Here is a 26,172-nt window from a genome sequence, read left to right as displayed (position 1 = left end):
CTAAATACATGAAGCATTGGTTATACATACAGACAGTGAACAGAAAACAGAAAACAACCTCCTGCAAATGGGTGCGATTTGGCACAGTAGTCATGGTGTTTTGACTACAGAACATCTTGTCCTTATCTCCCACTCACAAAGTTCAATAAAGGTCATGGACATTTACAGCATCAACTCTTTTCACAAAGATCATTGGATTGTAAAATATAATTGTTCCAACATTTACATTAGGTAAACAAGAAATGCTAATCTGTTTTGACTAAATTCTCAGTTATTATTTTATTAATTATTAATTAATTATTCTCAATAATTTAATTGTTCTCCATTAATTGTTGGCAGTGATTTTAATCAATCAAAATTTTGCTTCTTGTTAAACATGCCAACATTAAAATGGTGGTTAAAATTACATATGTTGCCTATGAAAGAGTATTTTCCCAGTACAGAATTGTTTTATTTAGAATTAGATTTAGGACAGATGGATAGACAGACAGATCTATGGCCCGTAATAGGTTGGTATTAAACTTGTCTATAAGATCAAGATTATTTCTAAGCAAAAAGTCGCTTTGTTTCTTAAATTGAAAAAAATATATACAAATTCGACATTTAAACGCAGCACATAGACATTTTTAAGGAAATCTTATTGAGATACACGAGGGCTCAAGGCCGTTGAACGCGCATGCGCACTGGGGCTCCACACTGCCCGCGCCGGTGGTGAATGCAACGGGAAGAAATTCAACTGCGTGATCCGGAGCAGACAGGCGGAGGCGGCGGTACCTGCGCTTTTCAGGGATTTACACTGGAGATTTTACACCCAGCCGGACAAGGAGTGACTGGAGAAAAGGTAGGAAGCCCGAATCGCATCCGCCTTTAGCATTTCAGAGTTTATAATGTCCAGTAACATCGCGACTGAGGCCCGGTTATGTGAACGCATCAACAGCGTAGACGGTGTGATGCCGCATGTCGGCTTTTGGAGTTCAAAACAAACGTGACGGAGTAGCTTACTAAATGTTGTTGTTGGCGCGTTTTGTAGCTGTATTTGTGTTGTGGCCGGAGTGTTTGTGCTGGACGTCTGCTTTCTAACGGCGGCCTCAAAAATGTCTGCGGGGTTTGTTAGTTTGAGAAGTTTAATACGTTTCCACGCCGCTCGTTCACAGCAGGAAAAAGTATGAAAAGTAGGCCTAGCGCGAGGCCCTGAACGGCCCGGTGAGTGACAGCTGTTCGGCCAATCAAATGCGAGCGTCCCACCCGCCGCGCACAAGGGCGACCAATCAGGGTTCAGGAAAGCGCCGTTGTCAGTGCTGTTTTTTCTCGCGCTCTGCCCACTGGTTATAAAACACCGGACAATAAAGTGGCAGTGAGGCTGGCAGTGGTCAACAATAGGAAACATGCAGGAGCGTCAGGCTGCATGTTCCCGGTCTATTTTCTATTTTAAAACCATTAAGACCTGTGACATGTGTCGCGTACGTGGTTGAAAAAAAGAAAAAAGTATATCGGGTTCCATTTTCTGCATACTGCGGTAAAATACCAACCTATGATTGTAATAGTAATGACAAAATGTGCTTTATGTAACCTCACCTTTAAACTCATGCTGTAATTTTTGGCATCGCAAACTGTCCCCTTGCGTCCAGCTTGTGTCGCTGTCGTCTGTCTAGCTCCCCGTGCAGGCCATAAAATAGCATTTAAAATCGTGCTTTTCACTGATTACGTTGTTGTTCGCTCTTTGTTATCGTGCTAAGAATCAACATGCAACACACAGATAATCATACTGGTCTTTTGCCATTGTCTCCTATTGTGTCTATACGTGATATCGGCTGACCAGAAAACACGTGGGCCGAGTGGTGTGAAGATATCCGGTTTGTAGGTTGCACTGAGAGCCAGTTACTCCAGACAGACTCAGCTATGGTGAACCGAGGCAGCTATATCCCGGACAAAAGTAAGATGCTGTCATGTTTAACGTAAACCTTTTAGGCTTGAATTAAGGCCACCGATGTGTCAGTCTGTCGTCTGTACTGTATGCATGACAAAAGAGGTGCAGTTATCGGGAGGCTATTCTTTCTATGTACGACTATTAACACGATCCTACCCCACCAAGCCCTTTATCGTAGCTGCAGGGCTGGACATCAGCAGTAGGCCTGTATTTTATCAGTCAAATAGGAACCAGTTAAAGCAAAATATGTTGTCCAGAATTAGCTTGGTGCATGATTGCTTTCCTCCTGTAGTGGTGGGTGCTTACAGTGAGCATTTGTCTTTCTAGCACCTTCTCTCTCTTTGTCTTGTTTGTTAATATTTTAATGCTGACATTACATGTTGGTAATTTTATTAAGACTCTTGTGAGAACCTGTGAGGTCATTTGTAGACGCCCATGCTCCTTTAACTAGAGATTGCTGAACATCCGGTATCGGCTACATATTCACCACCATTTGAGGGGCATGGCTCACCTTAATATGCCAGTTTCCACTATCTGTACACGTTGCTGCTCCATGTTACAACATGCGTAATCAGTAGCTTGTGTATGTTTACAGTGACATTATTTTTTCTCAGCCTGGACAGCATTATTATTCTGCTGGCATAAAGGGGGTGTCTTACTTGCTTTTCAATGCTAAAATTGCTGCTGAGGCTGAAAGCTGATTTTCTTTTTTTGTTCCCAGAGTCTTCTGGTGAAATCATTGTTAGTGATGACCTGAGACACACAGAGCTGACTGCAATGTTGTCTGTAAAGACCTTGATAGTCATGCGTATTGTGTTCTTTCTTAGACATAATATGTGTCTCTTAGTAGCGCAAGCAAGATAATATAAGTTTAGCTTCATGTTTATTGGTTAATGTGTGTGTCCGTATGTACAGGAAGGGAGCCTTGATGTGGGCAGTATGAGTAAGACGCCCCCTAACAGAAGAGGGATAACATTTGAGGTGGGAGCTCAGCTTGAGGCTAGAGACAGCCTCAAAAACTGGTGAGTCATGGCCTCACTCATTCATTTCCATCCATGTTACTGTTCACTTCCTTCACTTACTCAGAAGTTGTTATTGCCTCCTTTCTGGGTTTGATTTAGTTGTAGTTAGAAAAGAGTGAATTAAACTAGTCAGACCTTTCATTGCATCACCATTCCTCTGCCAGTACACAGCAGCTAGTTGATGGGTGTGCGCTCTCAAGTATCCACCAAATTCAACTTTGACCCAGATTAATACTGACGGACAGCAAAAAATGACCAGTGACTCTCGAATCATGTTGTAAATCATTGTAATGGTTCCAGTAAACACAAGATAAAATAAAGAAGTCATTGCGAAAAGATTTTTTTTTTCAACCTAAACTATCTGACATTGATGTTTGTTACAAGGACAATAGGAGCAGCATTTTCGAATAGGACAGTGCAAGTTTTTACATATTATTTTCCCTTTCCTTCCTCTACACGTGTATAGAAACACAATTGGTATTGGTCTTCCAATTGCAAGAATGTCAGACTAGCAGACCGTTACTATAGATTTTGTGACTGTAATTTAGCACTAAAGGTGTAATCAATATAAAATTATAATGATAAAGTGATGTGTTAATGCTCTGCATGTTGTCCTCTAAATAAAGCAGTGTCTTTTGGTTCTTTGTCATTCTGTCCATTTGCATTTTCAAGCTTGATTCATTTCTATTGGCTTGCCACCCCCACCATATGTTTGACAGAGAAGAAAAGGAACATGTAGAATTACCGTTCTTTCTCACTTCCCAGTCACACAGTATTCCATTTTCTCGTGTAGGTATGCTGCCAACATAGAGAAGATTGACTACGAAGATGAAAAAGTATTAATCCATTACCGACAGTGGAGCCATCGCTACGACGAGTGGTTTGACTGGACAAGCCCCTACCTGAGACCCGTAGAGAGAATTCAACTGAGGCGGCAGGGACTGAATGACGACGGTCCTGTACCTGTAAGCTAAAAATGTTGTTCATGCTCACTTTGTACAGTAGTACATAGAGGAATTGAAAGTTCTCCCCCATTTCTAGGATATCTTGTGTTCTCCGGCCTTTATACCACAGTATATTTCTCCTGTAACTACGGGACGGGACTGATATGTGATACTTGGGTTTTATTTGCATAATATAAATCATATCTGCTACTTTTACTTGCAAGTAAAATTTGAGCTCTGTGTAGTTTTCATCATGATATACCAACAATGATGGCTTTCATTTAAGAGCTCCACCTCCCATTAGATTTTGTATACTACATCAAATGCCCCTTTCCTGCAGGGCTTTCACGTGAATGACAAGGTCCTGGCCAGCTGGTCTGACTGCCGTTTCTACCCTGCTAAGGTCCTTTCTGTCAATAAAGATGGTGGGTATGAATAATTTCAGGAGTTTATTATTGGTAATGAGTTCTGACTACCTTCAGATGTTTAGATGTATGGCACTGTAGTTTTTCTCAAAATTTTTTTAAGCTGTGAGGTTTTTGTGCAAGATTGTACAATATGGAGCGTTTCAAGCTTTTGTTTTCAAAAAGGAAACTGGTATTGAGTGGCATTCAGTGAGAGGAAGTAACTTTCTCCTTCACTGGCAAAGCACAGCAAAACAATGAAAACAGATCTGTCTGAGCTATAAATAGGGGAATATCTCGAATTAATGGTAGAAACTGAAGCTTTGCAACCTCAAAATTCTTTCGTGTGATTGTGTGTAAAATGTGGTTTGCATGGTTTTGTTCTCTTTTATTTCCTTCAGCATCCTACACTGTAAAGTTTTATGATGGTGTCATCCAGACAGTGAAGGGGATACATGTGAAGCCTTTTATTAAAGAGGTATGTGTAGATTAGTGATCAAAATATCCACATTCAGTTGAATTATCTCTGTGTTTTTTCTGGCCTTTGTCAGTAATTTCTTGAGTACACATTTTCAACTGGTTTTCTGAGCTTCCTCTTTATCCTGCTGACAGAGAGGTGGTGTTGGTGGAGGGAGGTGTCGGTCCTCTGAAAGGAACATGGTTAGGAGGGTCCCAAACCGCAGAGACAGAAGGCCTCAGGAGAACGGAGGTCCCAAAAACAAGCGAGCCAGACGCAGCACTTCTGACCAGGAAGACGACAGCAACAGTGAGGACGAGGAGCGGGAAGAGAGGATGGTCAATGAGAAAAACAAGAAAACAAATGGTGAGCTACAGGCTGCACCCAGTATCAAACAGGAGGAGGAAATATCGGAGCAAGCAGACCAGAACAAGCCCAGGGATGTAGAAAAAGGGACAGGACTCACAAATGGAGTAAAGGTTGAAGAAGACGATGAGCAAAACAAGGAAATGTGTCACATAAATGGAGAGGTGAAGAAGGAAGAGGTGGAAACGGAACAGAGTGGAACAAAGCCATATAAAGAGTCACCCAAGCCATACACTGAGTTGCCCACTCAGACGTCGACGGCGACAGAGCAGGTGTCTGTCACTATGACAACCACAGAATCCAACGGAGGTGTGCAGCAGAAACCAAATGTCCAATCAGAAAGCACTCAGCCTGCAGCAGACGTCCCGCCCCCCCAACCTGTGAAACGTAAGTGTTAATGAAGTTAATTAGCAGAGAAATGTCATTGGATCTGAAGGGTTGTGAAAATGAATAACTGAGTTCACTAAATGTCACATAGCATGTAGATGTATTTCTACGACCTAATACATTTATGTGTTTATATTATTTTTGATAGCGGTAAGGAAGCAGGGTTTCCACAACCCCAACAGATTCAGCAGAGAACCGCGTGAGTGCCACTCAACACTTTATAGACGAATACACTCATCACTTGGATTCTTTAATGCGCTTTCTTTACCCCTGTCTATTCTATTTTCCCTGTTTTAGTGTACAGAGTTATCAAAAACCAACCTCCTCCTGTCCTGTCCATCAACCTCGACCACAACCCATTCAAGTGCAGCGCTCCTGGCTGCACAAAGTCATTCCGTAAAGCCAAGCTGCTGCATTACCATATGAAATATTATCATGGTGAGGAGCAGCCTCCAGAGGGGGAGCGTAGCCCCACCAGGAGTGTCCAGACCAGGGCCTCTGAGAAACAGTCCACTGCTACTGGTATGGACGGCACGAAGAGAAGACGCACCATCTCTGCCTCTATGCGTGAGTTCTGCTCCAGTTCCACTTTTGTCCCAATTGAAGTGACAAGAGGAAGGTTTATCAGATAAACTGGGTCAGCTGCTATTTCTACAGTGCTGAAACCAAATGCTTTGCTTTGGACAGTGAAATCATAAATTTGGAATCATGACATGCTGTGATCACATACTAAGCACCGTCTGATGCATTACGCTCCCAGTAAAGGTTCAAGATTAGGGATTTGGGCTTATACTTGCCATTTGATTTTTCTCAGACTCTGTTGGAGCTGCCGCGGCTCCCCGTGGTGAGGTGAAGACTGCAGGCAGGCGAACATCAGCCCCGCCTGCAGTCAACACCCAGGGCAATCAGCAGAGGGCACTGCTGAGGGAAAAGAGCAAGGAGAACCAGCTGGACAGGAACGGATGCCAGCTGCAGGACAAGGACTCAGACAAGTGTGGCTTTGACATTGGTCAGTATGATGCAGTGAAAAGATGTTTTTTACTGAGTCATTCACTGATAGTTTTGCTTTGTACAATACGGTTATGTTTCTAGAATAGAAACCTGTAGTGTTAGGTGTACTCACACTGGGCTTAACTCTTGTCACTTCATGGTCCTCAGGGTCAGTAAAAGACAAACTGAAAGAGAAACCAAAACAGAAGGACTTCCTCCGCATTAAACTAAAGAAGAAGAAGAAAAAAAAGAAGGCCAAGTCTGGTAAGAAGCAGGACCCTGGCATGGGGTCAGATCACATATCTGCTGCTCTGCATGTGCACTCACTGTGACATTGTGGGAATGGCTCGCCTGCAAAGCATAAAGTGCTCCATTCACTCCTCTTGGTGTGGTGGCTGAGTCTCTGTGTGTGGGAGAAGTGTAACATTTGTTGCTGGCCTCTGTCACTCCATTACGCCAATCAAAAAGCTCCAATTTATTTCTCTTATTTCTATGACTCATAGCTTGCTTTTACTCTTTTATGTGTCCATACTGGTGTTGAAAAGCCGGATTATACTGTTGCACTGATATTGACTGATCCAAACACAAATCCTAAACTGTTGTTATTTCTAGTTGGCATTCACACTGGTATATTTGGCATGAACACAGATCTATATACAGGCTGCCGTCCACTGATTGGTTATTTCACAGAGTTCAAAGGCCTGAGGTGTTGGCGGCATGCATTTATTTTCCCTAATTGTTCTTCAGTATATCATTTATCCATGATGTTTGTTGTCCCACATTTTGTCACCTCCTGTTCGGCATTTGTTTAGCATTTTAAAAGCTGACATTTTTGTTCTACATCTGCTTCCCCCCTTCCCTGTATTAACAGACTACACAGGTAGTGAGGAGAATATTGACATCTCAGTATTGGGTCTTCAGTCCAAATTGAATTTGCCAATCAAAACCCCCCCCTCACACAATCACAAGCCTGAGGCCTACCCCTGCAGGCCTGGATACAGCTACTCAGAGCAGATTCATGTGGATGGTGGGTATCTCTGATGGTGTGTGTGTGTGTGTGCATATTTTAGTTTTTGTGTGTGACTGTTCATAGCTTCCTCGCCCTACATTCTTCTGTTCCCTTTGGATTCAATCAATCATGCTGCTAAATGTTGTTTACTTTGCACCACACCTGGTTACCTGTTTACAAATGTTGCTCCCAACACAAAAGACCAAATTTCACCCCATGATTGATTGAATCCTGAGCTGTTCTCTGCTGCTATGGCTTGCTTCATCATGCAATCCACAAATTTTCATTAAAGCTCTCATCGACAATACATTTTGTAGAATTAAAAAATATTAATTGTGCATAACATTTATTCAGACTTAACTGAATCACCCACGGAAAACTTAAGTCCTGATAACTTGTTTCACTCACATAAAAACCCGATTGTTCTGTTGTCCCTGCTGCTGTAGATGAGGATAGCATCAGTGACTGGTCCACTGACAGCTGTGGGTGGAGCGATGATGATTTTGAGGTGGATTTGGACGTCACTACGCCACCTCTGAGCGTGGACTCTGGTGCTGTGGATACCAATGACCAAGAGATTGTGCGATGTATCTGTGAGGTGGAGGAGGAGAATGACTTTATGATTCAGGTGAGCCAGGTGTTCTTGTTTCATTTTAGGATTTATCCGTTGTAAGGGATTTAATCTTGGGGTTGTTGCACAATTTTGAAACATGTTTGTTCTTTTGTTAGTGTGAAGACTGTTTGTGCTGGCAGCATGGCACCTGCATGGGCTTGCTGGAGGACAATGTTCCAGACAGATACACCTGCTACATCTGCAGAGACCCACCAGGTGAGAAGTGTAAGAGCACTACCTTCAGCTATGACTCTTCACTTGCTTTTGATGACATTGAAGAACTTATGCTTCGCTAATTTGGTACAGATCAGTGTGCTGCTCTTCTCATTTGAAAAAGTATCACCTGCCATCTAGTGGACAACAAGAACAATGACGGTCTGAATTTGAGCACAGACTGTGATGATTTTCATAGAAAAGTATATTTTTGAAGTCTTCATTTACATTAAAAATCTCTTTTCCAGGGTCTAATTCTGTGTCCATGTGTAGATTTTTTATTTATCTCTTGTTGCATGCTATATATGTGTTAAAATAGTTTTTCATTATGTTTTAGTAGCTAATACCTTTAATTTTCCTTCATTGCTTATCCTGCACTCAGGACCGATTCCAGAAATGTATCCCCTCAAATCCAAACTTCATCCAAGATTTATTTATTGTTATCGTTATCATCCTCCTGGTACTGAAATTGCTAAAGATATGATTGCATTCCATTTAACTATGGCATTAAGTAATTATTAGACAGTGTGTTATGTAGTTATGGTGCTTGAACTTGTGATTCTAATCTGCAACACCTCAGTAACTAATTTTACCAATTTTGTGTAAGAATACCAACATTTAAAATTTTTTTTTTTTTTTAAATTAGGCTACATGATTTACCACTGGCTACAGTCAACTGTGTCTCTCTATGGCAAGGGTATCCCAAAGTATACTTCCAGTTTAAGAGTCAAGATGTTTACTGTTATTCTAGTTATACAAGTACAATTGTGTGACATGCTCAGGCCGGGAGATAGCATTACAGACACACAAACAAAATAATGGTTAAATAGTAAAGGGGTACACAAAGCCATTTCTTTTGAATATTGCAAAGAGGGTGTATTAGTTGTGGTAGTGTTTGAATGTGGTGTGTGTGTGTCTTACTAAGTCAGTTGATTTATGGCTCAAGGAAAAAACAGTTCTTCGGTCTGCTGCTGTGTGATTTGTGAATTCTGTATCTTGTACTAGAGGGCATCAGGGAGAACAGGCTGTTGTGTGGGTGTGTTGTGTCCTTTGTGACTCTCAGTGACCTCTTGAGGCACCACTGGGTGAACAACTCCTGCAGGCCAGGCAAATTGCACCCACTGATGGGCTGTGCTATATACACCAACCTCCCGAGGACCGTGCAGTACATGCTGGTTCAATTGCTGTACCTGGACTGTCAGAAGGCTCTCTCGTGCCTCTGTTGAAGTCCCTGACAATTTGGGGCCTGAGGCCAAAAGATATTGAAGCACCTGAGGCTGTACAGACACTGCAGACCCTTGTTAATACAGTGGTGGTGTGGCTAGCCCATGTCAGCTCCCTGTGAATGTGAACTCCCAGGTTTTAATTGTTCCAGCACTGTGCTGCTGATAGTGACTGAGTCAAGACAACCACTTCTTCATGAGTGTCTTGGAGACGCTCAAGTGGAGGCAGTTGTCATGACAGCACTGTTCTAGGACGGTCACCTTCTTCCTGTAGACCATCTGGTTGCCACTGGAGATCAAACCCACAAGGACTGTGCTGTTACAGTTGTTATAGAAAGTGACAAGAAAAATCGGAAGAGTACAGCCATTAATTATACTTCATTTAAAACTCAGAGTGCCTCAACATCATGAAACAGCTAAATACACTATCTCTGTGCTGCAGATTGCTTTTAGCCCTAATTAAATTAAAACTAATGAGCTGTACGTACTGTACCCTGACCTGAACATTGGTGGCCATTGTTTTTTAGCTTTAATGAGAACTCAATTAAACAGGCTTTTAGGGACCTGACTAGTATGTCCACATTAATTGTGGAATTACAGAGGTGAAAGACTGCACTGTGCTGTGTTTAGCTAAAGTCAATAGAATGACTGAAGAGACAGTGTGCTACCACTCCCAAGGTGGAGGAGTGAACTGGTGTGCTTGTGTAACACGTCGCCATAGAACAGGTCTATTGCGTTGACTTAATGTCTTCACATTTGAGCCTTTTTTGTTGTGTAGTTGGGATGTATGACTGTTATTCTCAAGAACAACAAGCAGACACAGTACAGCTCATGCAGAGAGACTCTTGATCTCCTCACAGATTCACATATTATTGCCACTCAGAATCTTTTATGTGCTTTTTCTTAACAACCCGTTGCATTGGATAACATTTAATTTTATCACCCCCAGGTCAGAGGCAGAGTCTGCGTTATTGGTACGACCGCGAGTGGTTGAGCAATGGTCACATGTATGGCCTCTCTTTCCTGGAAGAGAACTACTCTCACCAAAACGCCAAGAAGATCACCACCACCCACCAGCTGCTGGGAGATGTGCACCACGTGGCAGAGATCCTCAACGGACTACAGCTCAAAATGAGCGTCTTACAGTACGTACATAGGAGCTCAGTACTGGGCTGTGTCCCTGTTGAAGTAAAATTCAGATTGTGATTAGAGTCATTGTTAGACAGAATACTTCATATGAAACCAACTCAGCCGTATTTAGGTTCCAAATCACGTTTACTCAGTGTTTGGTTCTTTCCTCTGGTTTTTCAGGAACAACACCCACCCTGATCTGCAGCTGTGGCGGCAGCCCTGGAAGCATTTAGAGAGGTCACAGATTGGCTTTGAGTCATGTCGGGGCAGCACTGCAGCTCCATCTCCTGTGACTCCTGATGAGGACATGAGTCGAGGAGAGATTTTAATGTCCAACGCTCTGGAGAGGCTGAGCCGGGCCGCTACAGCTGCCACGTCCTCTTCGTCCTGCTCCTCGTCCCCCTTCCCATCCTTCCAGGACTCATACATTACCAGTGAACACTGCTACCAGAAACCACGGGCATATTACCCGGCAGTGGAGCAGCGACTGGTGGTGGAGACTCGACAGGGGTCTGAGCTGGAGGACAGCATGAGAAGCACAGAGGAGCTGCTGGAACGGGAGCAGCGCTACGGGAGCCTGCTGGAGACGGACAAGCCCAAATCTACAGGCATCAGCAACAAGGTTGGGGCTTATTTCATTAATAGTAAAATCCCATCTGAACTTGTTGCTTAAAAATAACATCAGCTTTCGTCAAATCAATCAACCTCTCAAGTGGTCATTAGATTTGAGTTGCTCAAGTCATTTAAGGATTTGAACAACAGTCTTTAGATAGACATCCCTTTTAGTTGATGATGTAGCTTAAACTATCACCAACATGATGACTGAATCTCATGAGCAGAAATATTATAAAACAAGCTACTATAATGCCGTTGTACACTGAAGCCTAAAGTTGTTTGTAAGGTACATCTAATTTTACCTGAACATCTCCAGGCTTCGATGGGTGGCTCGTGGTCTCAGGCTGAGAACAGGGACGAGGGTGGCAGGGACCCTGGAGAGGCTGCAGATCACAGCAGGCAGCATCAGCAGTGGCAGATCAACCTGCTGGATCACATAGATGCAGTCCAGGACGACGTTTCGCACAGGATGGACTTCATTGAGAGGGAATTGGACGGTAAGGCCTCTGAATTACTAAAGATTGTCTGCTTTCTGTCCAATCAGTCTATAAAGTTAGCTTATGTTAGCAGCAAATTGTTTCAAGTTACTGACATTATTTTAAGTTATTTCCATCCAGGTAGTTTAAGTTTTGACCAGTTGACCACCTACTGAGGTTTGAACTGAGCAGTTTGGGCCTCTGTGTGCAGGTTCACTGTCAGTCAGTGTCGAAAACTGAATGCAAAGACAGTTGCTTTGATGATGCATGAAATACTGCCGCAACCTTAATATCAGTCATGTTCAAGAGACTATGATGCTGAGTGCTTGAAAGCTAAGGTAGTCTATGTGGGCTGAAACAAACCAGTCACCTCTGCTTCTTCCCTGTCATGTCCTCCTCAGTGCTGGAGAGCTGGCTGGACTACACTGGGGAGCTGGAGCCTCCTGAACCTCTGGCTCGTCTGCCTCAGCTCAAACACCGCATGAAACGGCTGCTGACACAGCTGGGCAAGGTGCAGCAGATCTCTCTGTACAGCTCCACATGAGGGCGCCAGAGAACGGCAGCAGGTTCAGTCACCACACAGCATGCAGGAGCAGTGCAGTGGAGGAAGCTCACTGGTCTGTGGCTGCAAAGATAACATTATTAAGTTCAAGACTTAGATGGTTCAGCACATTCACTCTGACCCGACCTCTGCTGCTGTTTCTCATTTTTAAAAGGCTCTGTGCGGTGGAATCCGATGCCGCAGCCAGCCAATGTCATATATGAATATTTATATGAACATGTATGGAACGTGAGCATCTTAAATCAGGATTAAACACAAAAAGTAACCTCGTAAATGCAGGAGAAGATCCTTAGGACCAGATTACACTTCTGTGGTTCCCATGCAACTCTAAACCTTATGAATGCCTTTTGTCTGAGCTACTGCTTAAGGTTGCCCTGTCTCTCTCAGTACACAGTGCTTTAAATGCAGAAGCTTTATATTCAAACTGCAGTCGAGTTCCTGAACCTACACTCTTTGCAATAGTTTCTTGAACACATTTTCAAATGATCATTATTTTTTCCATCAACAGTGTCCCAAAGTTCAGTTTTGCTCATCTGTCGTACCATACTGTGTTAAAGTTCTTGTTGCAAATCTGTGGACAGACGGTAACTTAAAGGCCTCCAGTATGTAACAGTGCTGTGCAAGCAGTCTCTACAAATAGTCTGTTCTGTTTTTGACCTACTCAAGGATTTGTTCTCCACTACACTGTGAAGTTATTTTTGTCTGGTATCAAAGGTGTCTTATTTTCAGCTTTAGAGATGATAACACGTGATTTCTGTTTTGTCTTAAGCTGAAATGCTTCTTTCCTAACCGTCTGCTCATCAGTATACCAATTATATCAGTTTGTTCTGTGTTTTTCAGTTACTGCATCCCTTACTTCAATTTACTCTTTGCATTGTTGTTGCTGTAGCATTTGACCTATGATTCACTGAATACTGTAATGTGGACTTGTCTCTTCTTAACCTAGCATCTTGTGTCAGTGACAAATATTACTTATAAAAACCTGTAAATTTATGTTTTTTTTTCTCTCCTTTATTCCGTTTCATCTGTTTATTTACAGTGTTTTGGTTGTTTGTAAATATGTCATTCAAAAATGTGTTCTTCTTTATTGACAATGTTCTCCAAATACAGATATTGTATGCTACTGTACTGTAAGTGTCTGGCTTAGAAGCAGGGAAAATGTCCAAGACAATGCAAACAGATTTCCTGGTACATAAATAAACTATCATTGTTATTAATCACTATGAGTGTCTCTGAGGTGCTGAGTATTTGAACAAGAGTCGTCCGTCTCTTTCTGTTCACCCCACTAGTGAAGTCAAAGGTTGGACCGTTCAGGGTTTGATGTAACATGTTTTCTTCACAGCTGATTTGTGCCCTTACACAACCAGATTGAAATTAGGGGCAGCAATATGCAGAATGCAGAAAATCATTCTAAATGCTTTTTCTGCTGACGTACCCCCGAACAAGGCATTCAACCTCCAACTGTAAGCCGGAGCTACTCATGAGCCAAAAACAGAACGCCGGGAAGCTGCAGTTCGAAAAGCTGTATGAATGAATTGGACTTTTCCGGGAAAAAAGGGATTGCATGCGTACTTTGTAATATTTTTTATGGCATAGCCGATTTGGGTGGTTATATAATCAGATTGAAAATGGAGACTTGATGGGAACTGTAATCAGTTAAGCTCCAAAATTTGAGCCAGCATCATGTGGTGACAGAGCAACAAAAATAATATATTTTGCCCACGAACAGCTCGCACAGTGTGGAGCCAGCAAGTTCATCTGCTGTTCTATAAGAAAAGGTGGTCTATGTTCATATTAAATATAATATAAATTATATAGCTTTTTTCTTGATGAGGTCATTTTTGTCTTTAAGTCTGAAGTGTGAGTTTTTTTTTAAGTATGAGACTGTACAAAAACAGTAAATCATCATTAATACTGTTGCTAAACACTGATAAGTCTCAGACTATATTACTACTACAAATAATAATAATAATTCTCTTATCACTTAAATATTGAAATGATGAATTTTTGTGTTTCCCCCCCAATAAAAACATAAACAGACTATTTGGAGGGTTAAAGTCCTGACAATTAACAAGTATTTGATATGTAAGATTATGACTGGTGTTGATTAAAAAAAAGAATTAAAAAAAAAAATCTAACTTAGCCAAAGTAGAAAATAATAATGGTAATATATAATATTTTTGTGGATTTTTTTTTTTGCTCGTTTGTTTTTACATTTTTGTCTTTAAGGACCTCTGTGTAACTGTTTTTAAATCAATTCCTAAGGATGTGTTGCTTTTTTTGTATGAGAAGTGCTATATAAATAAAGTTTGATTTAATCTGAGAAAAAATAAATTGATATAACCTTTATATATAAGAAAAAAAATATCTGAATTCAACTACTTGACCTGACCTGAGCTTGTACAGTTTCTAGTCAGCATGTTCATCTTTTTCGTCTGGTACAAATGATCAATGTTAATATGTTAATATGTGATATTTTTCTGGCAAAAAAAAAAATCTGATACTGTACAAAAATAATAATGCTTTAGAATTTATGTTGCTGCTAATTATTAACACTTCCCAGGCTTGATAATAATAATAAGATAAAAAAAAAAACTTTTGCTTGAATTTTTGTTTTTTAATAAAATCAACAGTGACATCACTTAAACAAACTGGCACTTAAAAGGTTAAAATCCAAAAAATTAATGAATTTCTGAGAGTTGCTGTCGTGGTAATTCTACAAAAAGTAAATTCACAAAGAGCAAATATCCATCAGAGTTATTTATTGCAATAAACCATGCTACGCTTATGGGGACATTTGTCTTGTAAAGATAAGAGCCGAAGGTTTAAAGTCACGCTCACTCTTATGGGGAGGTTTGTCTCTCGTATACCTTTGAGCAGAAAGTAAAACTGTGAAAATGTCTCTCCTAGTTTTATCTAACTGTTCCACTAACAAAGCATTCTAAAGCCTACACTGAATTATTTGTGTGATTCTTCAGGGGAAGACCTCCCGTGGACTCAAGGGTGTCAGATTAAAGCTGGCCTCATACAAACAAGAGTGGATGAGACGCAAACCTTCACAGAAGAGATCACACAGTTCATATATGAAATACCACAAAAATCCATACACATACATTTGTCAGCAGTAGAATATAGTGAAACCAGCGAAATATAGACAAATATAGTTCCATCATAGTTATGATCTAAACCAATGTTGATTACGGAAATTTAACATAATACTAGTCCTTCATGTTGCTGTCAGACTCTCCAACCAGCACTGCTCCCAGTAGGCCACACACCAAAAAGCTATCAGACTTCATTTTGGTGAAATGTCAACACATTCAAAATTGTGAATTATGAATATTTTGTACTTTTAAACATTTTGTGCAATATCAGTTTGTCAACATATACTAGGATCTGTGCAACATCAGTATTTTTCTACTGACAGACAAATCTAAGAAAAGATAAGATAAGATAAGATAAGACAAGATAAGATAAGATAAGATAAGATAAGATAAGATAAGATAAGATAAGATAAGATAAGATAAGATAAGATAAGATAAACCATTATTAATCCCAAAGGAATTCCATGTGCCAGATGTTGCCCAGAAAAAGCAAAATGAAATACAATAATAAATTCAGTGCCTAAAAATAGAAAAGCAATAAGATGATAGTACAAAACAACACTGTAATAAACAAGTACGTTAAAATAAGGCTAGAATAGAACAGTAAAAGGTAATGTTGGCTATTATACTGAGCTAATAAGTAATGTCACACATACAGTAATAGTGAAACATTGTACCTGAAAATGACATGAAAATGCACATTACACTCACAATATTATACATAGAAGTCAAACCTATACAATATTAATTCTTCTTTATCAGTATTTTTAACTATAAAAAAATCTGTGCAATCCTGTTGATATGTGCAATGTTGTTATTTCCACATCCAGAGGAAGTTGGACAACTTAAGTACATTAACATATATATATTTGAACCGACCCTTTGCTGCTGTCACAATGCAAATTCCCCCCACTGTAAGATAATACTAATCCTACTCCTGATAATAATAATTGCCCCCCTGTGCTTTGTGATCAGGAGAATCGTCTTGAAAATTTGCAGCGGAGTGAGACCTCGGCTCCTGTCAACGTCTACTACTATGAGATAATAATAATAATAATAATGATGCTGATAATTATAATAGCAATGCCTTGTGATCAAGAGAGTCGTCTTGAATATTCGCAGCGGAGTGCGACCTCCCGCTTGGCTCCTGTCTAAATGTCCATCACTGTGATATAATAATAATAATAATAATAATAATAATAATACGACTGGGATAGGCTCCAGCTCCCCCGCGACCCTCGTGAGGATTAAGCGATGTATAGATAATGGATGGATGGATAATAACAACAATACCCCCCGTGTCCTGTAGTCGTCTTCGATATTCGCAGCGGAGTGAGACCTCCTGCTCAGCTGCTGTCTGTGCGCCGGTCCGCCTCCCATTGGCTCCTCCGCGGTGTCTGCGCCGCAGCGTGTAGTTCCGCCCAGACTCACAGCGAAATACTAGTTGAGGCAGAGGAAGCGGGAGGCAGGCAGGCAGCGCGGCGTGTATTGTTTACTTAGAAATACGTTTAGCCGCCGTAATTCAACGTTTAAACCCAGCGAGGAATTGACTGGAGCCCAGCGGACACTTATTTCACCGACGAGGTGAGTCTTTACAAACCGCGTTTTCGCCGTAGCAGCTCCAACCGTTGTGAGCGCTTACAGATGTGCCCCGATGCCACAGGAGATTATCTCCGCTCGCTGGATTTCCCCAAACCTGTTCGTGGTTGCTGTCCAGCCGTGTGTCAGACGGACGCTTAGAAGCTTTCACCGACTAATTAAAGCCTCATGTTCGCCAGCAATTCGAGCCGGTTGGATGAGTGAGAGCGAACGAAGCGGTTATAGTTAGAAAAACTGCAGTTGAATTGAATTGAGTTCACCGCTGCTGCTGCTGCTGCTGCTGCTGCTGCTCGCTGCTCTCAAACACTGATGCGACACAACGCCTGTGTTCACACCGGAGCTAGTTCTGTTTCATTTTGTCGCTTTGGTAAATCTTCCCTGTTTTCTGTCACATTGTGTACTCGCTAAATATTAAACACAGCTGCCAGGCAGATACAGTAAAGCGAGGCCTGTCACGATGCTGCGAGCTACAACAAGTAAAGAAATGTTAGCCGTGTAGCTTTATGGCTTTAAAATACTGTTGCAGACACATTTCACAGCGTTATCTTAGTGACGATGGGATGCTCTGAAAAACAAGGATTACATTTCTAACTTGTTGTGTACAATAAAACACAAGTTCGACCTCCATTTTTTTTTCTTTCCCACAATTTATTTATTTATTTATTTTTTAGAGATAATTCTATTATCTTCTGCTGAGATTTCATGAGCAGGAAACCTTTAGCTGAAAAGGCCCAGAGCTGTGTGTGTGTTTTTTTTTCCATCTCTCAGTGGTGTCAGGGCATGCGTTATTATTTATTTATTTATTTTTGCACATTTTTCCAAACAGTCTAGACTCCTCAGATCAGTCATTATCAAGCAGATCAGTCACAATGATGTAGCTGCAGGTGGTCGAACATTCACAGGGTACATGATGGATGACATTGCCACCGGTGAGCATGCGAAGGTCACACAGGTGGGGAAGTGTAACAGAGTGGGCATCAGGTGTTTCCCCCTTACTATAAATAGTCATCTATGGATGTGTGTGTGTGTACGCTATGTTCTGCTGGATCACAGTGAAACCACCAAGAACATGGAGGGAATTACAATCATTTTAATTACAGGACATTGAATAATACAATGAAGTAGGAGAAGGTCATCGTGACCTCTGCGTTGAGCACTTCTTACATACTGTCTGTCTATTAAAGCGTTAATCCTGGCATTTAATGGTGTGAAATTACACGTGTTAAAGTTTAATGCTAGTGGTGTTAAATTCAAGAGTTTTTTTTTTTTTTTTTTGTCTCCCACAGTTCCCTAAACAGAGTCATGTGGTCACAAAGGTTGAGTGAAGCTTACACAACAAGCGACAACCAGCATGTTGTTGTCACTCACAACATTATTACCGACGACTGGAAAAGCCAATAGATAACAAACTAGTAAGAGATTGTTAGCTTTCTATTGGCTGATCTGTCAGTCAGTCTTTCAGGAGATAGTGGATAGTGTAAGGTTTGTGGCCACATTGTTGTAATCGCTCTGCTCCTGGTTGATTATTACACCAAAAAAAACCTACCGCTTAACTAATGGGAGGGTCAAAAGTTGTTTATTAATCCACACGTTGTCCCCTAAGGTCTTCAAATCTGCAGGAAACCTCTTCATCTGGTCTTTCCCGACTATGATAGCTAGCCCCCACTGAAACGTTGAATCCTTTAAAATGTGCTTTATTACAACAACTTGTTTCGAAGCTATCAGATGTTCTTATATTCTTTGGTGGGATTCCACTCAGAGAAGTTCAAACAAAGTCACTGGAGTGGAAACAAAAGCAGCATAATGCAACAATTCTGTACTTCCAATTGCATCAACGCTGTAAGTGGATGATGTAAAAAAAGAAAGAAAGAAAAGTATGTCAGTTGAAATGACACTGTTAAGGTGCTTTACAGCTTGGATTACAATTTACATTTGATGTATTACAGGGATTACAGAGTACATAAAAAGTGGGAAATGCTCTTGTGTAGAAGAGGATTTCTTGCAGCAACGGCAGGGATGAATGTCAGGGAATAACACTCACTGGAGAGACGGAGACAGTAATTAAGCCACTGTGCTGACAGTCAGTCTGCGTTGTGTTCACTTTCACCTCAGCACTACTGTGTCTGTTGGTTTGCCAGCCCTGCAGGGGAAAACGTAACCTGCGTGGATGTTTACTGTGACTTCTCCTCATAATTGGAAATCCCTAATACCTTTGTCAACAGCACACCCTTGTCTCATTTTGCTGTTTCCATTTAGTCACATCATACCAAACATGTATAGCAAACACAGATTGTGTGTTTTTTGAAAAATTTATAGCCATGGGAACATTGTAAACATTGTATTATGTGTCTTTTTCTCAGCCTGACCCTTTCTTTTGTAGCTCTGCTGCTGCTGCTGCTGTGTTTTTCTATCTAACCAGCATCTGTAATTTAAGCTGTGCCAGGCCTCCAGTTACAGCACAAGCTTTCCGAAAACAGCTGATACATATATATACATGTGTTCCAGGTTAGCTTCTAAAATTTCCCTTGACCCCAGAATTCGGACAGCTTCCAATCTACCCCTGCCCCATCTGTTTTTAGAACGGGGATGGATCGGAGGATAAGCCTTCTTACGGCAAACTAATGAATTACACAACATCCAATGCAGTTGCAAGCTGGCTGGCTTGTGTGAGGCAGCAGTGGCGTCCACACATTTTTCAGACACTCTTATCTGCTGGATCAGACCCCTGCTGGAGGGAGGGCTCTGTCTGTCTCCATTTTCTTTATCAACATCAGCAGTAAAATCAGCAGGTGGGGATGAGGAGAGGCAGAGCACAGGTGGTAAGCTTGTTGATCCAAAATGTTGGATGCAAGCCAAGCCGGACCTTCGTTTCCCCCCCGATGTGTCTGCTATTCGTTTAGGATCATACATTTTATGCACCTGCACATAAATTTAGGTAAATGCACAAATTCCATCACGTCAGCTGTTTCATATTTTCTTTCTCTGAAGGTTGTCATTTGATTTCTTATATGTAGATACAAAGAAGTGTGTCACTCTTTGAAAAGCCTCCTTACGTCCATCAGCAAGTGATACATAGAGATAGATAGCAAAGAAAAAGGTTGTTACAAATCCCACTTTGTCATAGATACAATTAAGCTGGCACACATCGCACAGCAGGCTCTCCAAACTTAAACATGTTCGCGCCATGCAGCTTTAGTTACAGTGTCTCGCAATGGGCTTTGCACCGCATGAATGATTTCATCCTCAGCTTGCTCTATGGTCTCGGGAATCCAAGAAAGTTAAATGGTTTATTGTGGCGGTGCAAAAGGCAGATACAAGGCCCTGGAGGTTTGAAGATCCTCCCCCTCAGGCTGTGTTTCTGCTAGAGGCAGTTACATCAAGGAGGAGATGATACGCAAAGACCTGATCTTGAAACACTGGACTTTTCTTTGAAATGCTGGGTCCCTGGGGAGTGTGTGTGGCTCAGTGCGAGTCATTACTTGCACATTTCCACATAGAAACATGCTTTTGAGATATTATTCATAGAATAGTTGTCTCTATCTTTTTGTAATTAATTTGATGCTTAATTTCTGGACTGAAAGTTAATGACAACTGCTTGAGCCACGTGAAGGCTATGCTGACTGGTACAGCGTTCCACGTTGCGTTGGTTGTTGTGATGAGAGGAGGATGACTTCATGTAAACGGTGGTGGAAAAGGTCGTTCGATTTCAGCGGCGCCACCAGCTGAGCTGCGGATGGCTGAGGGGGGCCCCCCCCCCGTGGTTGCCAAGGACACCGCCAACCTCCACAGCGAGGATTCGCAAAGGGAAGGCGCCAGAGAAGCCACCTCTGTGTTTCTTTGGGAGATTGAATTGTCAGTAATCAGTCATTGTGACAGCCAAGCTGACCACATGGATAACTCTATTAGCAGAGGCTGTGTTCTTGTGAGGCAACAGGCCTCTTAGCACTGATTCATACAATGAAACACACTGAGACATGTTCACATTCAGAGCCTTCTGTGTATTCACAGGTCTGCACCGTCTCAGGACACACGGACTCTCATGCCTCTGCACTCTCTTCATGTTTTATAGTATCTCATGTTTCCATCCTGCTTGTTGAGCTGATGCTGTGGGCGTGTATGCTTATGTGTGTGTGCGTGCGTGTGTGACTCTGAGCTAGTTAGTGACCAGGCTACACAGATGGTCTCGCTGCTGCCTCCACAGCTGCCCTTCGGCCAGTCTGACCGCAGTCTTCATATCCTGCTGAGCATCCAGCAGGACTACGCTGTTCTGGAAACTCTGTCTTCTCACATTGGCCAGCTGGGACCCAGCACACACATAGGATCTCTCTGGCACTTTGTCTTCCTCTGTGCTCTCTGCACAACTGAGCATGGCAGAGGAAATCCCCACAGACTGAGCGGCAGCTAGCCTAGCGTAGCGGAGTAGGGGCAGGTACTCTATTAGCAGCACTGAGTGCAGGGCTGACAGGGCAGGCCATTCAGTCTTATTTATAGCTGGATACCGGGAGCCGAGACTCATTGAGCCGGGCTCACACCTCTCTGACCTATCAGAGCGGATCTATCAAGATTCATCTGTCTCTTGGCGCCCCCCTTAGTGATGATGATATGTTTTTTTCCCTTTAAACCTATCCTCCCACCATGCCTTCCTATTTGTGTGTCCTGTATATTCTATAGTGTGTATTGATTTATTGATGATGCGTGTCATGTAGCTACAGCTTTTTAAATTACTGTCTCCATAATGCCATTCTCTGATGAAGTCTGTTTATCATTGTTTGAAAGGATAAGCTAGGTCAGTACCTTGTGGAGTTGAAGGAAAGATGAAAAACATTATTCATGTGTGTTTGCACCAAGCACAGTAAAAGAACTGTGTGTTCTTTTTATGAAAACTTAGAACCTGCAGTGTAGAGCCACTAGTTGGTTGCAGTTAGTAAAATGATGTGACCTAAAATCTATTGCACAGTTAATTGATATAGATTTGTTTCATCTGCCTTAGATTTGATGAAATTCATAGTGTGCAAATGTATAATATTTCTATACAACAAGTTAGGGTGTCACATCATTATCACTATAACAGGTGCACAATGCCTTGATAAGAGGTTTAATCAGACAGTGAATCAGGTGTGAACATGTCACTGTTGCTGTCGATGTCACACTTGTAGGTGTCTTCAGTTTAAATATAGTGCTTTAAGGATATCTTTAGCTTTGCAACACCTGGTTTAATTTGAATTCTCTGCTTGTAGTCATGGAGGCCCAGTCAAACCACAATCACCAGACTCGCCTAAAATTGATATGCAGCTTAGTGCAGTGACTGCTTCTTTATTTATGCATGATGACCAAAATAGATGCTTGGCTAACTTTGTGAGGCTGTATAGTACAATGTACTGAAGAGGGAGGGACATGGGGGGGCTGACTCACATCCCGGCTGCCTTCACAAACACCCAAATTCATAGCTGTGTTACGCATACCTCCTTTTCTGTTATGGACGTAACGGATAAATTGAGTTTCCAGTTTGACGGTCCGAAAAATCGCTCCACCGGTGGAAAATATTACAGTTGGTCCCAGGGTCTGTATTAGTGCAGTAAATTTAGCGTGCCACTGCAAGTTATGACAAATAATTTTACAAACCATAGCACTCCATTTAGGAAGCCAGTCAGTTGTCCCAAAAGACTTTTTTTTTTCTGGCTGTGTGTGTCTTCATATACAAGGTGCAGCATGCTGATGATGCCAGTAGATGTGCAGTTATAAATCAATGCAGCCAGATGCTGCTGCTGCTTAATCTCATAAGACCATTAGCAGATAAAGTGGCCCCTCAAGGAATAATGTAATTCTGTAAAAGCCCTCAGAGAGTAATGAGAGGGGTCCTACACTCTGTGCCCCTGCAGGATTAGGAAATTGTGCGAATGTCTATACAGTAGTGTGGGTGTACACTGTGCTTTTAGTGGTCTGGGACTCGGTGTGTCTATATATGGAGGTAATGCGCCTGTTTACACGGATGTCTATTCGTGAGGCTGTCCCCAATATGCCAGTAGAGGTCAGAGTGAGTAGAGGAGGGCCCCCTTTTTGGCAGACAGATCAGTGCAGTGGCTGCTACGTGCCAATGAGTATCTTTGCTGATGAACCAAGCTTTTCTGCACAGACACACACACACAGAAAAACATTCTAGTGATGTACGAGCAGTGTAGGATTTCCCTTCCGAAAATGTGCAGTTATGCAGTTTATTAAATGGATGTTTTGAAGAGACAAAGATGCGCGCAGTCAGAGTGAATATCACAAATCAGAGGACAAGGTCATGTATCTCCCATGTGCAAATTCAATTGTGTGTCTGGGTCTTAAAACTTCACAACAGCACTCGCAATATTGTTCCTGTGTATATAATGTCCCATGTTCCGTCTAAGTACAACCACTGCAACATTTTTATCACTAGCATTTTGAGTTATGACTGGCCGGAGGCTCAGGATATTAAATGTAGTAATGGCTGAGCCAGTCTGCCTTCAGATTCGGTTTTGCAAGTCGAGGTGAGCCAATTATAGTAATGCAGTTTTTAGCATTTATTAGACCTTTTTAATCGTGGAAGGATCAAACAAGGAGGGTGGTGTTTGAGGTATTAGATTTGTTTGTCTCTGGTACACTGAGCTGATCTTGTATTTCCTTTTTTTCTTTCCTATTCAGTGATCATCCGTATGTGTTGATGCGTCTGCATCCATTGTGTGAACTTCTTATACCAGAGCCGAATCATGTCTCAAAGCGTCCTAACCCATTGTTTTCTGTTTAGTTTCAAAAGCAGGCGTGGGTGCTGTTCCACATTTGGATTTGGGATATTGGATAAGAATAGACCATTTTGATTGAATCTTGAGAAAGACATCAGAGCGGTGTTTCATCATACTTTTTTTGTTAGACTGTCAGAAGAAGAAAAAATGTTCTGTCAGCTTGTGTCAGGAGAATCATACAAGCTGTAAGGAGGATGATGGAGCCTCAGGAGAGCAAGCTGTCATTTAATTAAGTAGAAGTGAAGCATGGGGAGCTGTGTGCGAGCGTGAGTGCATGTCAGTGTGCGCTGGTCTTCATGCTTGTTCATCTGTGTGTGTTTGCTGACAGTATCAGTAGGGGATGCTCAATGCTATAGGTCAGCTTTTCCATGATGGAGAACAAAAGAGCATGCTACAGATCACATTTCTGCCTGGCTCTTATCTCGTATATCTTGAACTGAATAGAGCAAAATAACTTCAACTGTTCTTTCTATCACCCGTGTTGTTATTGACCTGACAAGAGGAGGAGGTTGGGGGGCTAAAATGCCAAACAAATGGATTTTCCTTTTCTAACTCTCTTACCAAACGACCAAGCTTAGAACAATAATCTGGAACTGAGCCTTGTCACAGTCCATTAGCTTTACTCTGGTGTGGATTGCCACCTTTGCAGACTGAGAACCGTAAACACTAGCTTGGCCTTATTATGAAAAGTTGGAGGATAAAGAAATTTCTGGTGACATGACCCCTGAAAAGTCTCAGAGTAAAATGGTAAAACCACTTATGATTGTGCAGGAAGAAATTTTTTGTACTCTTGCGCATAAAGTAGAGCAGGCATAGAGGTTGGGCTGCCTGAATGGTTAGCAGGAGGCTAGTATCTCTGGAATTTGAGCTGGCCTGCTTTCTATTGTGATGTGACGCTTCGTGAAGTGCTGCCGGAGGACTGAGGCTCCAGTTGAGGACAAGCATGCTTGTGTGCTTCACTGATTGAGCTGCCATAGCTCACAAGGAAGGCAGACAGGCTGATGACACTACTTCCTCTCACTGCAAATGAGTTGGTAAATGTGAGTAGCTCTGTTTCAAATCAAGGGCTGGGTATTTCAGTGGATGCAGCCCACTGAGCTGGCTACGAAGACAGGGAGATAGTGTAGAGTCAAAGCTTGTAAAAATAATGCTGTATTCGGAAGATATTTGTCAATTTGTAATTTTAAAAACATGTTGATTCAAGGAATGCAGACTTTGACAGATGTAACTTCTGTGTTGGAAAACAACCATCAGGCCTCTGTCTGATCCATGGACTATAAAAAAGATGGACAAAATATCTGTGACGTCACCCACAGGTTTCCTCAAGCAGTTTTGAAGCTCAGTGTGGTGACTCCGGTTGTCCCCATCTTGGCTATGCATGGCTCTGACTAACGCCTGGCTGAACCAAAAATGAGCAATGAGGTGGTGCGTGAGTGGAATTGAGGTGAACCATGGATTGTCCTGTGATCAGCCCCACCTGTCACTCAAAATGGCCATGCATTAATTATGCAAAACGTTAAGAATTAGTACAATTTTAAACAGGTGTGTTATATGCAAGTGTACCCTCCGTACAGTTGTCACAAACTGGGAAACTGGCTATAGCAAGTAAAAGAGCTTTTTTGTACCAGACTGTTAACATATTTATGTTTGCTGTAAAGTTTTTTGACGTGGGGGTCTACAGGGACTGGCTTGCTTATGTAACCAGCCTCAAGTGGACATTCAAGGAACTGCAGTTTTTGAAACTCAGGTTATTTTATACCATAAAAAACAGTCTGATAGAGTTTTCTAAAGTTCCAATTTAATCCATTAAATGCCACCATGTAAAAACATAATGACAATGTTATGCCAGTTCAGTTCCATGAACAAACTCCATGCACGCTCGCTCTCTGGCTCATAAACTTCCTGTCTTACTTTGATAATGGAGCCCCTTCACCTCGAAAAATAGGCAAAAGTTGTTAAATCCAAAGCAAGGGAGTGAAATTCAAATTAAGCCTTTTATTTCTTGGCCTGTATTAAAAATAAGTATTTAAAATGAACAGTAATTACTGATTATATTAACTGAAATAAAACATTTTATTGTAGTAGATTTCCCAGCTATATCACCCAGCCTTAGGCTGAATGAGTAACCCATGCATGGAGATGTTGGTACAGTCAGTATGAGGTGTCATTGTGGCTGTGATATGGAGGAGGAATACAGGATGACTACTATCTTTATTTATCTTCGATACTGTAGTTGAGTGATTCCTAATTAGCACAATATTTTTCACAATTCATAGTTGACAGAAACACGTTTGTGTGCATCAACAATAACAGTTGCACCACAAATTTCCAGTAAGTTGCTTTTGAAAGTTGGAAGGTTTTGCTGA

General features: G+C 41.7%; 2 protein-coding genes across 5 annotated transcripts in view; both read left to right on the top strand.

Annotated features, from left to right (window-relative positions):
* The first annotated feature begins 700 nt into the window (after nucleotides 1-700).
* phf20a (PHD finger protein 20, a) lies at nucleotides 701-13,562 on the top strand. 3 transcript variants are annotated; one of them, XM_008283955.1, is made up of 18 exons: nucleotides 754-841; nucleotides 1,820-1,933; nucleotides 2,843-2,949; nucleotides 3,743-3,914; nucleotides 4,234-4,318; nucleotides 4,699-4,775; nucleotides 4,910-5,507; nucleotides 5,656-5,706; nucleotides 5,805-6,074; nucleotides 6,322-6,516; nucleotides 6,666-6,761; nucleotides 7,369-7,524; nucleotides 7,953-8,134; nucleotides 8,236-8,335; nucleotides 10,505-10,700; nucleotides 10,867-11,308; nucleotides 11,618-11,798; nucleotides 12,179-13,562. In XM_008283955.1, the coding sequence occupies exons 3-18, from the start codon at nucleotides 2,867-2,869 to the stop codon at nucleotides 12,319-12,321; spliced, it is 3,027 nt and encodes a 1,008-aa protein (XP_008282177.1). In that variant the 5' UTR covers nucleotides 754-841; nucleotides 1,820-1,933; nucleotides 2,843-2,866; the 3' UTR covers nucleotides 12,322-13,562. The 3 variants fall into 3 exon arrangements, with proteins under 3 accessions (XP_008282176.1, XP_008282178.1, XP_008282177.1); XM_008283954.1 differs by lacking the exon at nucleotides 1,820-1,933 and having other exon boundaries at nucleotides 701-841; XM_008283956.1 differs by lacking the exons at nucleotides 1,820-1,933; nucleotides 7,369-7,524 and having other exon boundaries at nucleotides 701-841.
* Nucleotides 13,563-16,869: 3,307 nt separating this feature from the next.
* ndrg3a (ndrg family member 3a) overlaps nucleotides 16,870-26,172 on the top strand; it is a 33,626-nt gene continuing 24,323 nt past the window's right edge. For both annotated transcript variants that reach the window (XM_008283951.1, XM_008283950.1), the window contains exon 1: nucleotides 16,870-17,027. The gene's annotated coding sequence lies outside the window, so the exon portion shown is untranslated. The remainder of the gene's footprint in view (nucleotides 17,028-26,172) is intronic.

Source organism: Stegastes partitus, unplaced genomic scaffold (genome assembly GCF_000690725.1).
Source record: "Stegastes partitus isolate 25-593 unplaced genomic scaffold, Stegastes_partitus-1.0.2 Scaffold334, whole genome shotgun sequence".
Lineage (NCBI taxonomy): Eukaryota > Metazoa > Chordata > Actinopteri > Pomacentridae > Stegastes > Stegastes partitus.
This window is presented reverse-complemented; position numbering and strand designations above follow the sequence as displayed.

Excerpts from the sequence above, each read along its gene's own strand:
- phf20a (XM_008283954.1), top strand. The coding sequence starts at position 716 with ATGCAACGGGAAGAAATTCAACTGCGTGATCCGGAGCAGACAGGCGGA. Across the intron at positions 842-2,842 it reads AAGGAGTGACTGGAGAAAAG|GAAGGGAGCCTTGATGTGGG; the intron begins GTAGGAAGCCCG and ends CCGTATGTACAG. Across the intron at positions 11,309-11,617 it reads CTACAGGCATCAGCAACAAG|GCTTCGATGGGTGGCTCGTG; the intron begins GTTGGGGCTTAT and ends GAACATCTCCAG.